Below are 19,145 nucleotides of genomic sequence, written 5' to 3' on the forward strand. Positions count from 1 at the left end.
GTGACATTTCTTACATGAGGTATTTCTTATGATTTCTGCTACAGGAGAGACAGCTTATCAATTAAGATGCTTGCCTGCAATGCCTAAGGGCCCATGCTTGATTCACCACATCGCTTATAAGTTAGACACACTTGGTGATACATGAGTAAGTCTCACATTTCCACAAGGTGGCACACATTTGGAATTCAACTGCAGTGGATAGGGACCATTGCACCCCATTTATCTCTCTTTCTCTCACTCCCTCACACTCATGCTCTCTTTCATTAAAAGAGGTACTCTTGTCTCAAAAAGAAAACAAATCTCTAGCTTGGAGTTCTGTACAAAGTGCAGTATGAGATCAGAGAGGTACATGATACTATGTTGATTTTAACACCTTTGTTAGACAATATCCATAAATTTAGATAATAAAATGTGATTTTTCTCTCATACTACAGTTCTCTGTCTTATGAAGCCTATCTGTCTGTATCAGCTGATGTTTTATGGCTTTGTACCCAAATGTCAGTAGGCACAAATAATTGTTCCAACACATATTTTAGGGAATATGAATGAAATTGAATACACCTAGATATAATTAACTCTAATATGATTATTGCTGAAATCTATGTACTTGGAATAGGTATTCATATACAAATTTTGAGATGACATATCATTTATCTGTTTCTCCAAATTTACCTCAATAATCCTTGGTCTATGTTTTAGCATAATTTGGTCAAGAAATTTCTTCAAGAAAGGATTATGAACAAGATAATTTGCCAACTTGAAAAGAATGAACATGATACACAATAAGGAAGTGGGGAGAATTCTTGCCCCCTATAAGTTGTATTTTCACTCATGGTGCATTACAGTTTTTATTGTAATTGCATTGAATCATAAAAGAGGACTTATAAGAAATAAATGGTATCTCCTATTGAATATTTACATAAAGGAATATTTTTCCAATAATTATAATATTACTGCTCTTAATCATGTATTGTAAAATTATGCACATATATTTTATGAATCATATATTATAAGGCCATACATCCCACCTAATTTGGTAAATAAAACATGGCCAACATGTATAAATTAAAAAAAAAAAAAAACACTTCAATGGTAATACTGAACTTATCCAACACCACTAAAGTTTGTATTTAATTAATTAGTTTGGGGCTGGAGAGATAGCTTAGCGGTTAAGCGCTTGCCTGTGAAGCCTAAGGACCCCAGTTCAAGGCTCGGTTCCCCAGGTCCCACGTTAGCCAGATGCACAGGGGGGCGCATGCATCTGAAGTTCGTTTGCAGAGGCTGGAAAACCTGTCACAACAATTCTCTCTCTCTCCCTCTATCTCTCTTTCTCTCTTTGTCTGTTGCTCTCAAATAAATAAATAAATAAAATAAATCTATCTTTAATTAATTAGTTTGGATTGCATGTTGACGTATTACATGAATGAACACTGTTTTAATATACTTCTAATTATATTATTTTATTCATTTTGTGACATTATCCAATCATACTAAAAATTCATGTCAATCTCATTCCTTTTTTAAATCATGTATCAATATTCCTCTGTATCCACATTGACTCTGGTACACTGAAAAGGTGGTCTGGATCTTAGCATGTGCTCCAGACTCTAATAGATGAAAATACTGAGGAATTAATATTTATATCATATTTAAATCCTATTGATAATATTTACCACACCCTTTAGGTTCTACTTTAACCTACCACACCTATTGTATTGTGTTCTCACCTGTAAAATAGAGGGCAACATAAAATAGTACCTATTTTTCCATTCTGTGCTCAACCCAGTATGTTTGACATATGAGATATATGTTTTATTCTTATTTTTAACTTCAGAATATTTCCCATTATCTCCTTAAATGCTTCAAATTAAATCTAAAACGACGCACATGATATTTTAATTGGAATGTTTGTGTTTCCTGATAAAGGTTTTAAATGGCTGTGATATGATATTATCTAAAGTCTTAAACTCAACTGCTTTCTGAATTATTTCATAGATGCTAAGGAGATATTAAGCTTATATTGAAAGTGTTTGCAAAATTGCATATTGCTAAAGCCAAAAAAGGGTGGAGTGGTGGCATACTGTCTAAAGTACTTTCTTGCAAAGACGAAGGACCCAGGCTTGACACTCCACATCCCATGTAAACCAGTTCTACATGGTAGCACATGCATCTGGAGTTTGTTTGCAGTGGGTAGAGGCTCTGGCATTCACATTCTCACTTTGTCTCCCTTCCCTCTATAATCAATCAATAAATAACTGAATAGAATGAATATAAATATTTAAGTCCAAAAATTATATCTCTGAGCATTTATTACTCATCAGCAACTTCTTGCATGCTGGGAAGATAATGATGTGAATGATTTCTTCTTATTAACTTCATTTTATGTAGATTCACAGAGGATTATATGAATATGTGACATTCCTTGATAGAAATAATATATTCATTAACTATTTGACCTCAAAGAGTATTTTTATTGTGGGAGTACCAATATATACAATGGATCTAGGTACTAAAAATGTGGCTCATGGAGTAAAGTGAGTATTATGTTTATGGTCATGAGTGTATATCATTTCAACCAAGTGATTACATTAAGCAATGAAGAAATATTATATTTTTTCAGTTAGATGGATAAAAGAGACAAACTGGAGACAGACTCTCTAAACCATCAACTTACCCGTTTTATTAGAAATCTCATTTTCTGGGCAGGGGAAACAATCAAAACAACAGGCTGCATTTCCCTCATGTCGGAACTTCCTGAAACCAAGCTTGCAAGTCTCACTGCACACAGAGGAGGGAATCTGAGGTAAACCAGAAGTGTAGTTGTAAAAGTTAGTAATGTTATATACTCCATTCATAACGATATGTGAAAATAATCACCCTTACTAAACTCTTTATTCACATCTACAATAAAATTGAGGTGTCACACTCCATTTATTACAATGTATGTTGTCATGTCTGTCAAGATTTTTTTTTGTTTGTTTTTAAGGTAGAGTCTCACACTAGCCTAGGCTGACCTGAAATTTACTATGTGATCTCAGGCTGGCCTTGAACTCACAGCAATCCTCCTGACTCTGCCTCCCGAGTGGTGGAATTAAAGGCATGCACCACTACACCCAGCCTGTATGTCAAGATGCTGATGAAATTTTTTGTCTTTTCCAAATATTTTTCAAAAGATATAAAGAAAATCTAGGACACTGGTAAAAGAAACATAAACAACATGTTGCACTTGGCCAAATTGTGAGGGCACACATGGGCCCACATGATTTTATCTATTTATGTTGAGAGTAAAACATCAGTTAGGTAAATATACCTGCCTACTCCCTGTGGCCCATTCTATGGCCTCCTCAGACAAATACAATTGTTGACCAAAGGAACCATATGATGTAAACTGTCCTATTTTCACCTTGATTCCAAAACCTTGTGGATAATTTGAAATGTGGAAAATATCATAGTCTGCATCACATTTTCTTTTCTCATTAATAGTCACTAGGTCTCCAATGGGGTTAATAAATTCCATATTCTTCATAGTGTGGTAAAACTAAAGGAAACATATCAGTTCCAAATAAGCAAAGACAAAATGGACATAATATGTGATATGAATAATACCTTTGTTTTTTACAACCCTACCCAGAAAATGAAACTCTATTGCATGTACCCAATAATGTGCAATAAATGAATTCCCTCAGATAAATGTAGAAGCACCCAAATTCAAAAGTACTCCCAGCAACAGGTTTTAAACATATACGGAGCCACTTAGAAGGTATTACTAATGACAATACATACCTTTGAGCAGTCAGGTACATATAGACTTGTTATTTGGTGAACATCTACCTGTTCATAATACATTGCATGGTAAGCATATGCCCAGACATACACAGCATTATATAGATTATAACTCTCATCATTCAGGGCTATGTCAAATCCTTGACTTGCAAACCATTTTAATGAATTATTGAGTGCACATTTACTCTGTGTTCTACATTTAGATTCAATGTCCAAACAATGAAAGTACATCCATTCTGATCTCAGAACAGAAAAGTCTATTGGATATTGAGAAGTGTTCATTGACTGAATAAATTTTTTAAAATTTGGAATCTCATGATGGTGATTAGAAAATGTGAAAGCACCATAGAATGAGTCAAAATTGATGTCTCTTCCTGTATTTGTGATTACATCCCACTGTGAGGTGGTGACCCAGATCCTACGGATGCCTAAATTTGCCCATCTTCTAAAGCTCACTTCCAGTGTGGAATTTAATTCACCATAAATGACCACAACATTTGCCAATGATGTCACAATTTGTTTATAATATTTCTCAGCCCTTGTATTGTATAAGTCCATGTTTAATGGGATCACATTCACAAAGGCTAAACAGAGTTCATTTCCTTGCATCTTTTCTCTGAAGTCTGAGAGAAATTGAATACCTTGGTCATCATCAGAGATGACCAGCCCCATCCAGGTCCAGTTGAAATGAAGCATTAGGGAGACTATGGCAAAAGGCAGCCTTGTTTCCTTGGGAGCAATCTGATACACATAAGGATACTGAAAACGGTCACTCAGAACAGGATTAAATGGGCCATAGTGAATCTAAAGGACACAGAACATAGAAATGAATGTGAGGAAGAACAATGGAAGAAAACTCAAACTAAGATCTGAAATGTTTTAAACACCATTTGGCAAGAATGTTTGGAAGGATGTTTGCTCACACCATTATTCATTGTATTTCACTATCCATAAGACTCTGGAAAAGTAGTGAACAGAGCAAATCCATTTTTATGTCTCCATAGATCCTCCTGTCAATTTTTGAAAGTTAAGTGCTGAAACCCCACTAAGTCAAGGATTATGATCTCTATTAACTGGATGTAATGATACATGAATAATCCAAATATCTACTGAAAATATCCCTAAGCACATGAGATTCATAACTCTACTCTGTACATAACAAAGTCTCACCTGTCCTATATTAAATATTATTGAGAGAAATGTCCCAATTTTACTACTTCTTTCCCATGATGGTCCTGTAAATGATAAGCCACATTCATTTATTTCACATTTATAATTAGGAGGAAAAATCCGTATAGCTTCTGTGGAATGTAGGCAAGAGACAATAGTCAATGAATCATCCCATGTGGAAGGATAGAATAAAAAATTAATAGACATGTTGGGTATAAGTTTGGGATTTCTGTTGATCTCTTCAGTAACAAAAATCATTGTCAGAATATATTGATATTTTTTGACTGGCACACTGAAATGAAACACAGTAATCATTATCGATGAGGCTTCAAGCAGGATAATCTTCAAACAATTGGAATGGACATGTGATAAGTGATGTTTTTCTCCTGAAATTCTCATGTAATCATGCACCTTTATGTGAGGATATGATCCCACATAGCATAAAGATCAACTAGGAATTTTAAATTATTAAATGAATGCCAATTCATAAAGGGATTTATGTTATGAATATATAGAGAGAGCTGTATTAACCTTTGGCTAATGAGAAACTGGTAAAAAGTATATATATATATATATATATATATATATATATATATATATATAAAATATATATATGTATATATATATGTATATATATATATATATATATATATATATTGTTTATTGGTCATAAACGAACTTGGAAGTAGACTTACTCCAGACAGAATATCTTGATACTAGAATTCTCAATTTTAAGAAATGAAAAATAAATGCAGTAGTGATCGAGTTTATGGTATTTTGGTGGGTATATGTGGGTAATAATCACCATGTTTGTGGAAGATCACATTCTTTGTGTTTGTGTGTGTGTGTGTGTGTGTGTGTGTGTGTGTGTGTGTGTGTGTGTAAGAGGACCTGTGCTTGTTTCAGTGTGTACACTATAAACTAGTGTAAGTTGTTCTTATACATTACTGTACATGTCATTATTTGTCTTCAGTATTTATTTTGACACAGGTTCTGACTCTTGCCCTTTCTGACTTGGGATTCAATATGTAGTGTTAGGGTAGCCTGGAACTCATGGTGATACTCCTACCTCTGCCTCCTAAACACTGAGATTAAAGGTATGCATCACCATGACTGATATACCTGCACTTATTCTGATGACTTGGAGTTCACTAATTTAGTTATACAAGCAACCAATCTCTAGGGATTAGGACTTTTCAAACTCAGAACATGGGATGACATGTGCTCCAAGTCACAATTTTAGGTTAGGGTCATGGATTTGAACAAAGGACATCATGTTTATGGGGAAATTCCTTTACAAATACCTATGTTTTGCTACTTTTGTTAAATACCATCCTGAAATGAGTAAGGCAATTCCCTGTTTAATGGTGAATATACAGTCAATCCAATCTATTTACACAAAAACATGGCACTTATAATTCCTTTGAAGGCATAGGTATCTCTTCTTATTGTAATGTGATCTCTATTTCACCAGGAATTGGAAGTGTCTCTTCATTTTTGGAGTTCATTTGCTTCTTGTGTTAAGTAATTCCCCTTTGCTAGGACAACATAGCTGACAAAAATCAGGTTAAAGGAAGGCATATTTGTTGCAGATTATCCTTCCAGAATACTCAAAATTGATAAGGATATTATTGGCAGCCATAGCATGTTATCTGGGAGTGGCCTCTTTCAGTCCAGCAAGGAGGCCCACAGAGCTATATTAATATTGCACATTGGCAGTCATGCCTCTTCCTTTTTATACATTAGAGGATCTCTGCCCTGCTATGGTGCTGCCCACAGTAAATTTGGATATCCCCACTTCAATTACCTAGTCAATCTTATCTAACAGGAATTCTCTCCAGGAATAACGTCATCCATATAATTCCTCTCAGATGATTATATGTCTTCTCAAGTTGAATATAAAAATAAAACGTGACAGTTAAAACATCTTTTTCCATCTGTTACCTCAAAAATTCTCTCTCACATTTATCGTACCAATAACTGTGGGCTAACTCCACAATGCACGACCCATGTACATCAACAAGACGGGGCCATTGGGAAAGTGGTAGTCTGTGGATGAGCCTAATAATCATACCAAACTGCCTGTATTTGCAAATATAAAACTAATAAAAAATAAATAAATTTAATAAAATTATCTCTTTAATGGTAATGTGAACTATTATAAGGTGAAGAAATAGTCCCTCTGTCTGATACAGTCTTCTACTGTTGAGTCTTTTGATCAGAGAATTAAGACCATAAATATCCAGAGTTATTGTTGTTCTGTGTGTTTATTTTTATTGACTGTCAAAGATTTGTTTCATTATGGTGTTTTAAAACAAGGTTTCATTCCCCTCTTCCCCTTTTCTATTTACACATCCCTTTAAGTTCCTCCCTGATATTTAGCTTTTCAGCCTTCATCCCTCAGGTTTCCTTTGGTTTGGTGGTATAACACTGTAGTTGTGCCTCTTGGGGTTGGTCAATAGTTGTAGCTCATGTTACCTACCTCTTCTTGTATTTAGAGTTTGTTGAAAAATCACCTATCTTGAAGGGCTTTTTTTTTTTTTTTTTTTTTGTAGCTTTCCATCAGGAGTTGGCAAAGGTGGTATAAAGGGCAAAGAGTTTGCCTCTACATTCGGACTCACAATTGGAATCCTAGAAGTAATTATTTATCTAGGAAGAGGTTCATGGACATTGGGAAATTGCTCCTGTACTCTTATTGGAACCCAGAAATGGGGAGTGTGGGTGGAAATAAGGACATGGGTAAGGTTAAGTGTGCCCAAACTAGCATGAGTGCTTCTGTAGACCTGCAATTATGATTCTTGCCACAGGTGATATAGGAGGGAGAAAGTGTATAAGTATAGTGACTGGGCAGCTATGCTGAGAGTCATGTGTGACATCCAAGTCCATGTAACAGTGGCAGGAGGATAACATTTGAGATCTGAGGATTTGGATACACTGGAGGGAGGATGTGTTGTGAAAACAAAAATCATTTTTATCAATGGAAAAAAATGATGCTATTGATAATTATTAATGTAGTTCTTCTGACATCGTGCTCTACCTTTACGTTACATTTTTCTATCTCTATGTACCATTACTGGACTTCTAGTTGATCAAGTAAGCAGAACAAACTCAGGATATAATGTTATTTCAGATGTTTATAATTTCATGTTCACTTAAACTTTTGGATCTCTCTGCAAAAGAAACCCTTTGATATCCTATATAATTCTCTTATTATTAAGTCTTATTTACTTATATTTACTAGTATTTAATGTGTTTAATGGTTTCTAGCTCATTAGGGGTATTCTGTAGATGCATTTTGACATCCCATTTAAAATAGTTCTTCATAGTCATTTACTCTATGTGGTCTTTTTGTGAACATTCAATATTTAATTATTTCAAGTGACTACAGCAATGTTACCTAGCGAAAACATAGCATTCTCAACAAATGATTCTGGACATATTGAATAACTACATATAGAAAAAGTGAAACTACACCCATTCCTCTTCCCATGCCAAAAAAATTAAACTCCAAATGGATGAAAGGCTTCAAAATAAGTTCCAGAAATCTAAAGATACAGGATGAAACAAAAAGGGAACTTTCTACAAAATATGACTAGGGCCATACTTCCTGAATAATACACCAGTAATCCAGGATATTAAATAAATCAATCAACCCATGGCAAGTAATAAAGATAAAATGTTTGTCTACAAACAACATACCCTAAACAGAGCCCACAAACTACCTACAGATGGGGAGAAAATCTTTGCCAGTTATACCACTGACAGAGGCCTAACTTCCAGAATCTAAAGTAACTCAAAAAACTAAACAATAGGAAAAAGAAACACTAAACTCAAATAATGGGGCACAGAATTCAACAGAAAATTCTCAAAGGAAGAAATTAAATGCCCAAACTCATCTCTGAAAATGTTCAACATTCTTAACCATCAGGGAAATTGAAATTAAAAATTCTATGACATTCCACCGCACTCCCTAAAGGATGGGAATCTTTAAAAAATCAAATGAGGGCCGGGCGTGGTGGCGCACACCTTTAATCCTAGCACTTTTGAGGCTGAGGTAGGAGGATTGCTGTGAGTTCAAGGCCAGCCTGAGACTCCATAGTGAATTCCACGTAAGCCTGGGTAGAGGAGACCCTATCTCAAAAAACAACAAAAACAAAAACAAAAAGTAAATGACAGTACAGTTTGAGAACACCTAGGGAAAGAGGGCCCCTAATTAACTACTAGTGAAAATACAAAGTTGTAAAATCAATATACAAATCAATAAGTAGACTCCAGAAAAGGAGTATAATATTGCTACCAACTAACTCTGTCATTCCTCAACTGAGCATCTACCCTAAATGCTCCACTCTTCACTCCAGAAACATTTGCTCAAAAGTAGCTGCTCAAATCACCATGACTAAGAACTGGAATCAATCAAGATGCCAATCAGTTGACAAATGAATAATGAAGATGTGGTACATACACACAATGGAATTCTATTCAGCCCCAAGCAAAAAATCTAATGAAATTGGCAGGGATATTGTAGGACTTGAACAGATCATACTAAGTGAAATCACTCATATATATAAATACAAATGCCTGGTTTCCCTCATCCATGCTTCCTAAACTGGAATAGCTTGAATTGCTATCATACCCAACAAGAAACTGATGGTCAGATGAGAGGAGTGGAAAGGTTTCTGGAAGGGAGTGGGAAGGCACAGTGGAATGGAAATATAAACAAAATGAAATCCAAAAATATATTGGTATCATAGAATACTTTCTCATCAGTAGCAGACTAAAATATATAATCATCAATAGGAGCATGGGGGGGATTATCTGGTAATGATTAGGCCTGAAGAGAATGGAATGGAGGCTTAATCTAAACATGGAATACAATGCTGTATGAAAGCAGCCAGCAATACTGTGACTATGGTATACCCAAGCAACAATCCTGACCAGATGTACACACCTGAACAATAGTGTCAGTCACCCTAGTTAAGTAAACAATGCCTATCTCATTAGCTAAATGATGCACTGAGTGGAAAAGAAACCATAGGTAGATCTAAAAGTCAATTCAGAATCCTATGGATACCAAGATAATAGACTCTGATGAGAACCATCCATTTGTCTTTGGTCAAAAGTGAGGTTACAGCTATCAAAATCTCATTGCCGGGTGGAGGCAGGGTATTATCATGGGATATTTTTTATAATCATGGAAAATGTTAATAAAAATTGTGAAAAGAAAAATAATCTCTTGAAATTCATAATTCTTGTACATCTTAACCTAGTCTGATCCCACTCTACATTGGAGTATCTGTTTGTCTTTCAAGGAAGCAAAGAGAACAAAGCACAACCAAAATATATCAATAGAACAAGAATCACCTACTGTATATCAGGAGGTAAGGGATAGAGACACTGATAATATTCTGAATGCAATAAAGCAATAATCCAGAATGATGAGACTTATACACTAAGGTAGACATAAAGCACAGTGAAAAAACTCAGAATTTTGTGGAAGAGTGTGTGGAAAGAATGTACTAGCCACATATTGGGCAGAAACATCCAGAGGCATTGCATTCCCCTACAATGATAGACTTTTCAACTCACATGTCATGACCAATAATTACATTGTGAATACCAGTAATTATATTTGGAGGGCCCTCAGTGAAATGGTGATAGGGGTGAGGGCAATGATGGTAACAACAGTTGATATATCCATACAAAGTGTCAACTTAATAAAAAAGAAAATATAATTAGAAGTGAAAAAGGAAATTTCTGTTTGTAACATGTCAGTCTTGCTATTAAAGTGTAACTGCTACCACTTGTAACACTGGCCAGTTTAGGAACTCAGGAGGGATGTAAGTTCACAACTTTGAGTGACATCTTCTATTCTACCAAGAGTACAAATATTCTCTGGGCTTTCTTAATTGTGTGTTTCACCATTGTATTAACTGGAATATAGACAAAACACCTGACAGACTAAGTTTCAAATTCTTGCTATTCTTATTTCCAAATAAAATGCAGTAACATAGGAAAATAATGCCAACTTGGCAACTGTCTTCTCCACATACCCTGTTACTAAAGGAAGAGAATATCATGGAATCACATATACCTATTATCTGAGAGATTAGCATCTATGAGAAAAGTCTGTCCAGAGTTAGAGAGACAAGAATATGGTTCTCATTTCAGAGACTTTACAAGTTATGTGCTTATGGGTGAAAGATGAGCAGCAACTTATAGAATCCTTTCTCTCAGCCACTTAATAATGAGCAAATATGAGTGATGTTTATTTTCTAAAAGGAGGGTCTAATATGAAGCAAGTTGTAAAGCGCTGTGTTCTCCAAATTCTACCTTTCTACAGAAATAAAATAATGAAGAAAACCAGGACGAAAGTCTACCTCTTGATAAAACAGTCAGCCAGGTAAAAAACTCTGGAAAATCTCACCAGCAGAATGGACGCAGGAGAGAACAGATGTAAACTAGAAAACCAGGAGGCAGAACTAATACAGTCCAACCAAGAGAAAAGCAAGCTAATAGAAAAATATGAATGAGAATTTCAAGATATCTGGGGTACTATGGGAAGATCAAATGTAAGAATTCAGTATATTGTAGAACGAGAAGAATTTTGATCCTGAGGCTTAGGAGGCATTTTTAACAAAATCATAGAAGCAAAATTTTCCCAAATTGAGAAAGAAATTCCAATGCAGATACAAGAAGCTTTTAGAACACCACACGGACAAAATCTGGAAAGAACCTCTCCTCGCAATGTTATAAATAAACTACTAAACACGCAAACCAAAGAAAATATATTGAAGTACTTAGAGAAAAAGTGTCACCTACACAGGCAAGCCCATCAGAACAACAGCAGATTATTCAATACAAACTCTAAAAGCCGAAATGACTTGGAATGATATATTCTAAGTTCTGAAAGATAACAACTGTCAACCAAGATCACTTTATTCTGCAAAATTTATCTATCCAAATTGATGGAGAAATGAGGATATTACAAAACAAAAGCAGGATCAGTAAATTTATAACAACTAGACCAGCTCTACAGAAAATACTCAAAGGAATCCTTCTTAATGGAGAGAATGCAAAACACAAAGAGGAGGAAAAATTAAAAAAAAAAAACTTACTCAAATAACAGTTAAAACAAGCAAGTAAAGGGAAAACAGGAAGCCCTACAAAACAAGAATGGAGAAAATAATACATACATTTCCATAGGAACTGTTAATATGAATGGCCTCATTTCACCAACCAAAGCACACAGCCTTGTAGACTGGCAGGATCCCGACATTTGTTGCCTTCAGGAGACTCATCTCTCAATAAGAGACAGACTCTGTCTTGGGGTGAAAGGTTGGAAAATGGTATTTCAAAAAAAATGGGCCTAAAACAAGCAGGAGTTGCTATCCTAGTATCTGACAGGATAGACTAAAAAAAAAGAAAAGAAAAGAAAAAAAAAACACAAGTGAGGAAAGATAAAGAAGGTCACTTTTTACTGATTAAGGACCACTCCACCAGGAGGACATTGCTATCCTAAACATGTACGCTCCTAACATGGGGACTCTCAATTTTATCAAACAAACACTATTAGACTTAAGGTCACAGATAACAACAAACACAATTTCAGTGGGTGATTTTAATACCCCAAACTCATCAATTGACAGGTCAACCCCAGAAAAAATAAACAGAGAGACATCTGGATTAAATGATGTCATGGAACAAATGGACCTAACAGATATATACATAAAATTCCACCCAAACACTGCAGAATATATATTTTCCTCAGAGTACATGGAACATTCTCTAAAATAGACCATATATTAGGACACAAAGCAAATCTTAACAACTACAGGAAAACTGAAGTAACCCCTTGTAACCTATCTGAACACAGTGGGATTAAATTGCAAATCAGCAACATGAAAATCTACACAATTCAGATGTATTTCACTATGGCAACATTCTGCTCAGTAAAATATAAAATAAATTTGGATTCATTCATAAATGATATGTTTGGGAGGAAAACTGCAAGGGATCCAAAAATGTTAGTGTACCCATATAGAAACTTCATATACATTATTCATGACTTTCCAATATAAAGTTAAGTAACAAAACTGACAGTTACCGATAAAGCTGGTTCATTGAATCATAGTCTATTATATGCTTCTTTGATGGTTTAATTAAAAACATACAATCCTTGCACATATCTCCATCATTTTCTGTGTTTTCTTTTATTCTCCCAAAGCAGCCTCTTTCTGTTAAACTGCAAAAGAGGACAGAAAGCATTGGAAGAAACAAGACAAAAATGAAAATGATTAGCTTCCCCATGTCTTAAAACTCATAGTCTGAGCTCTAATGTAATAGGCAGCATCAGGTAGATACACACATCGCATATGCCTGTTTATGTGTGTGTATCCATCCTTACTACTATTGCTGACTAGAGGAGATATTTATATCCCTAATTTCTATCTTTGTTGTCTTTGCCTTCCTTCCCTGATGAGTACAGAACACAGCCCTGGGGCTCTGCATCGGAGTTCTACATCAAGGTCATAACAATGAGTTGAAAAACATGTTGTGAGCATCATCTTTTGCTTCAGGTGCTATGAGTTCATGTATCTCCAGGCATGAATATCATGGGGATAATCTCCTGAGCATAGTTGTTTTCAAACTAATTTCAGAATTCCATTTGGATGAACAGGACCTGAAATCATCTAAGTGGATTGCATTGGAGTTTCCAAGTCAAGATGTAATGTGAAAAGGTCAGAAAGGTTTCCTGCTTATCATAGCTCATGAAGGTATGGACAGCATTGTTCAAGCAGTGGAGAGATCCTCACATACCTCACTTCCATCAGCATCATAGCATTTAATGTGAGGTCCATGCACTGCTCATAACAGTTTCATGCTTGTAATGTCCCACGACCCCATGTTTTCCATTGTCTGAGGACACAACACAGAAAACAATCATGGAAAGTCCAGGATTGCCAGCTAGTCTCCCCATAACGATGCAGACATTAAGCTTCATACTTTAGTTCTGACACATGACCTACATCCTTGTTCCTCAGTTCCCACAGAGTAATAAGCTCTGATGACTCAGATTCTCATATTTAACATTGTTTTTACCTCATTACAGGATTCCACACAGAATTTTTATTTTATGTTTGTACAGTCCACTTCCACCACCTAAGTAAGGAATTATTTTTTGTTGTTGCTTTCACATTATGTATTCCAGTTGGATAGTAAATAAATAAGTGTGAGGGTCTGGACACATGGCTTAGTGGTTAAGGTGCTTGTCTGCACAGTCAAAGGTCCTCAGTTTGATTCCCCAGGACACATGTAAGCACAAGGTGGCACGTGCATCTGCAGTTCCTTTTCAGTGGCTGGACCCAAGGGCCTGCCCATTCTTTCTCTTTCTCTCCCTCTCTTCCTCTGTTTCATTCTCTCTCTCAAATAAACAAAAAAAAATTATATAAGTATATGAGTGTATGATGCAGAGCCTGGTTTTTATTAATATGAGCTGTGTAGAAATTTGCATAAATTTAGGTAATTTCTTTCTTGTGACTTGAGAGATTGATCTTGGGACATGAAATAACGCTCAACTGTCCTGATTTATTTCCTTATTTCAAATCTAATTAATATTTTCACATTGTTAGCTGGGTTTGGTGGCACATGCATTTCTTCTCAGCACTTGACACTCAATGTTAGGAGGATTTTCATGAGTTCAAGTTGATTCTGAGAGTACATAATGAATTCCAGGTCTGCTTGGGCTAGAGAAAGACCCTAACTTGAAAAAAAAGCAAACAAAAAATCATTACTCACTGATTATATATATGAAAAGAATGATCCTGGAGAATTATGAGAGGCAGGTGCATACAAAATAAGGAGAATCAGCCATGAATGGGAAGAACATAGAGCTACCAAGAAACCCGGTTATTCCCTTATTGGACATGTATCCTAAAAAGTCCCAAGTCTCACTACAGAAATAATCTACTCAACCATGTAAACACACACAATCACAGGAAGATAAACACACAAACAAAAATCTTTGTATGTTCTCACTCATCCTTGAGGACAGAAAATAAAATTTCTGTGAACAGTGTTGAGCATATTATAATTAGCATTTACTGTCATCATTACAGTTTTTATTGTTTTATATATAAATCTTCTTAATTAACAACATATTTTTGTGTGTACACCATGTATTTGTTCCCTCTTATCCTTCATTCTTTCCCCCGTTTCTCTGGGGGCCTTCTTACATGGGGTTTCAGGTATTCCCCATGGGTTGTGTGATATGCATTGTGGGAGCAGCAGTCAGAGGTTTTTTTTTGGGGGGGGGTGGGAGTGCCTTTCATGATGTTCCAACATGTGTATCTTACAATCTTTGTGCCCAACCTTCCACAAAATATCCTTAGCCATTTTGGTTAGGTGTTAAATCTACTACAGTGAAAAGTTCTTAGGAGCCTCTAGATCTCTGCTTTGGTAGGTATTGAATATCCTCAGATTCTATCTCCTTCACCCTAGTGCTGGTTATCAGGTTCACTATGGAAGTAGCATTCTTGCTCATCTCAATTCCTTTGGCTTTTCATCTGACATACAAGGGGTAGCTCATCTCCTAGTGTCCCCCTGCCTTCTAACAAAGAAGATTCTCCAATTGAAAATGAGTCAGTATAGTTTAAATGTGATAAGCATTATTAATTCAAGGACAAATTGATGTATGCAACCCCTCTTTTAACCAAAGACTCATGAGATCTTGACACTGGAAAGCATAATGTTTGATCTATAGGATTGTTATCTGGTTCTCAATTCCAGATATGGGTTCATTTACAGTGAGTGGATCCCTTAGCCAAAACTAAAACTACTGATTACCTACCAAGCCTGTGTGCCACTATAGCACTGGAGTGTACATCATATCAGGGTGTTTGCTTCTGACTAGCTTAGACAACTGGTTGCTCAGACCATTGTTGGTCACTTTCCCCCAGTAGTTCAGGAAGTACTTTCCTGCTCTGGACAGGATAACTGCCTGAGTATTGGCTCTATTCCAGATTCTATACAGGACACTTTATGCTCTGTGTCAGCAGCATATAGTGTCTTTGAATTCAAACAACTATGAGATTCCACCTTACTACAGTAACAATAATGATCAGTAAAACATCAAGTGAAAACAAATGGTGAGGATACGGAAGAAAATGATCCTCATTCACTGTTTGTGGGAATTTAAACTTGTACAACCACTATGGAAATCAATATGGACTTTCCTGAAAAGAAGCACATAGAGCTACCAAGAAACCCAGTTATTCTCTTATTGGACATCTATCTAAAATGTCCTAGTCTCATTACAGAAATATCTGCTCAACCATGTGAACACACACAATCACAGTAAGAAAAAACAAACAAACAAAAAAAATCTTTGCATGTTCTCACTCATTACTGGTTCCTAATCTGGAACAGCTTCAGTTGTCAACATAGCTGATAGGCCACTCATAGCCCAGACATTAGGGTTAGAAAGTTTTAGGGGGAGAGGAAGGATAAGATAGGTGAGGTTTGGGTGAAAAAACACAAAACTAAATCAAAAAATTATCCCTGGAAGTCAAGTAAAGGATATAACCTTCAATAGGAACATGGGGTGACCATCTGAAAAGAAGGGCCCCAGAGATGATAGGATGAAGCATTACCTTATTTTTGTTGTTGTTCTTCTTCTTTTTGTTACCATGGGCCTGTAACCCTCAGAACCAGAAACCAGTTGCTATCCACAATAAGCTGTCTGTCACAACTTCAAGGCCTCTGCACCAAAAAAAAAAAAAAACAAACAAACAAACCAGAAAACACGTTTCTCTCAAAGTACTTGGATAATTAGCTGAGGCAAAAGTTAAGATCCTGCTTTCATATTTAGTTAACATGGAACAGGAAGTACTTATACATGAAATTATTAATTTTATGACATTGAAATTTGAGCTTGATGCTCTTCCATCACCTATGTTTATCCCTTACCGAATACTTACCATATCCTTTCCTTACCTGAAATATTGCTCATGCCATTCATGTCATATATGTTTATTTATACTTTTCATATGAATGATGGAATTTGTCATCTTGTTTTTTAATGCCAATTTTTATATCAGTTTCCATCTCCCAGCTCCTTTTAGACTAATGCATTCCCCCAAATAGTCTTCTGTTATCATTACTACATATGGTTATCCAGTTTGTCCAGCACCAATTGTTGAAGATGCTCTCTTTTTTCCAGCCTATATTTTTATGACCTTTGTCAAATTATCAAGTAGTTATAGTTACTTCACCCAAAGTCCAGGTGCTCAATTCTATTCCACTGGTCAATACTCCTGTTTTTATGCCAATGCCATGCTGTTTTTATTACTATGGCTTTATAATATAGAATTAGATCAGGTATGGTGATGCCTCCAGAGGTATTATTTTTGCTTAGGATATGCCTGGGTATCTGAGGCCTTATGTCTTTCCATATAAACTTTGAGATCATTTTTTTCTCTCTCTGTGAAGAAAAATACTGGGATTTTAATGGGAATTGCATTAAGTCTGTATATTGCCTTTGATAGGATTACCATCTTCACAATCTTAATTCTGTCTATCCAGGAGGATGGGGAGCATGGTTGGTCTTTCCATTTTCTCAAGTACTCCTCTATTTCTTTTTTGAGTGTTTTTATGTTTTCATTGTATAGATCTTTCACTTCCCTGGTTAACGTTATTCCATGGTATTGTTGTTGTAGTTGCTATTAAAATGGAACCATGTCCCTTATTTCTTTCTCTGTATCTTTTCATTTGTATATATAAAGGCTATTGATTTTTGTGCATTGTTTTTGTATCCTGCTAATTTGCTATAGGAGTTAATCACCTTCAAGAGTTTTGGGATAGAGTCTCTCGTGTCTCTTACATATGCAATCATGTCGTCAGTGAATATAGCTAACTTAACTTCTTCCTTTCCAAAATGTATCCCTCTTATTTGTTTGTCCTGTCTTATTGTTTGAACTAGAACTTCCAGTACTGTATTGAAGAGCAGAGGTGAGAGTGGACACCCCTGTCTTGTTCTTGATCTCAATGGGAATTCCTCCAGTCTCTCTCCATTGAGTATTATTTGGGCCTTAGGAGCTTAGTATATTGCCTTTATTATGTAAGGATATGAAAGGACCATGCCAATTCTCTCCAATGTTTTGATCATGAAGTGGTGTTGTATTTTGTCAAAGGCCTTTTCTGAATCTCTTGAAATGATCATGTGGTTTTTGTGTTTAACCTTGTTTATGTGGTGCATTACATTGACAGATTTCTGTATGTTGAACCACCACCCCTGTGTTCCTGGGAGGAATCCCGCTGGATCAAGGTGGATAATGCTTTTGATGTGTTGTTGGATTTGGTTTGCAGCGATTTTGGTCAGGTTCTTTGAGTCTAAATTCATCATGGAAATAGGCTGGTAGTTTTCTTTTCTTGTGGCACCTCTGCCTGGTTTTGCATTAGAGTGATACTAGCTTCATCGAAGGTGTTGGGACACAGTTTGAGAATCTTTGGTTTGAGTTCTTCCAAAAAGGATTGACAAAATTCAGCTGAGAAGCCATCTGGTCCTGGACTCTTCTTTTTGGGGAGGTTATTTTTTATTACTTTTTCAATCTCGATGAGTGTGATAGGTTTATTTAGGTGATTCATCTGCTCTGTGTTTAGCTTTAGTAGATGGTATGTGTTGAGGAATTTAGCCATTTTATCCATATTATCCAGTTTTTTGGAGTAGAGATTTTTGAAATAAATCCTGATGATTCCCCCAATTTCATGTATGTCTGTTGTGATATCTCCTTTTTCATTTTGAATTTTGTTACTTTGAAGCGTGTCTTGTTTTGCTTGATCAAATTGCCCATGGGTTTGTCAATCTTGTTCATTTTTTCAAAGAACCAGCTCTTTGTTTTGTCGATTTTCATAATTGTTTTCTCAGTATCCAATTCATTCATTTCTGCTCTGATCTTAATTATTTCTTTCTTTCTGGAGTTTTTGGGTTGGATTCTTCTTGCTTTTCCAGTGCCTTTATGTGTGTGGTTAGGTTATTGAATTAGGATCCCCTTGTCTTTGTTATGAAGGCATTTAGTGGTATGAATTTTCTCCTGAGGACTGCCTTCATTCTGTCCCATAAGATTTGCCATGTTGTGTTCTCATTGTCATTCATTTCTAGAAATTTCACATTCTTTTAATTTTGTCCACTATCCATT

At 35.7% G+C, this 19,145-nt stretch overlaps 1 protein-coding gene across 1 annotated transcript in view; it reads right to left on the reverse strand.

Moving 5' to 3' along the window:
- The window catches only part of LOC123457427 (vomeronasal type-2 receptor 116-like), a 30,009-nt gene that overhangs the window by 1,402 nt on the left and 9,462 nt on the right, over positions 1-19,145 (reverse strand). The window contains exons 2-4 of the mRNA XM_045141345.1: positions 3,784-4,587; positions 3,311-3,538; positions 2,675-2,798 (exon numbers count right to left, since the gene is read on the reverse strand). Coding sequence (XP_044997280.1) covers positions 2,675-2,798; positions 3,311-3,538; positions 3,784-4,587 — 1,156 coding nt within the window. The remainder of the gene's footprint in view (positions 1-2,674; positions 2,799-3,310; positions 3,539-3,783; positions 4,588-19,145) is intronic.

This window comes from Jaculus jaculus, unplaced genomic scaffold (assembly GCF_020740685.1).
Source record: "Jaculus jaculus isolate mJacJac1 unplaced genomic scaffold, mJacJac1.mat.Y.cur mat_scaffold_46_1_974171_arrow_ctg1, whole genome shotgun sequence".
NCBI classification, from domain to species: Eukaryota; Metazoa; Chordata; class Mammalia; order Rodentia; family Dipodidae; genus Jaculus; species Jaculus jaculus.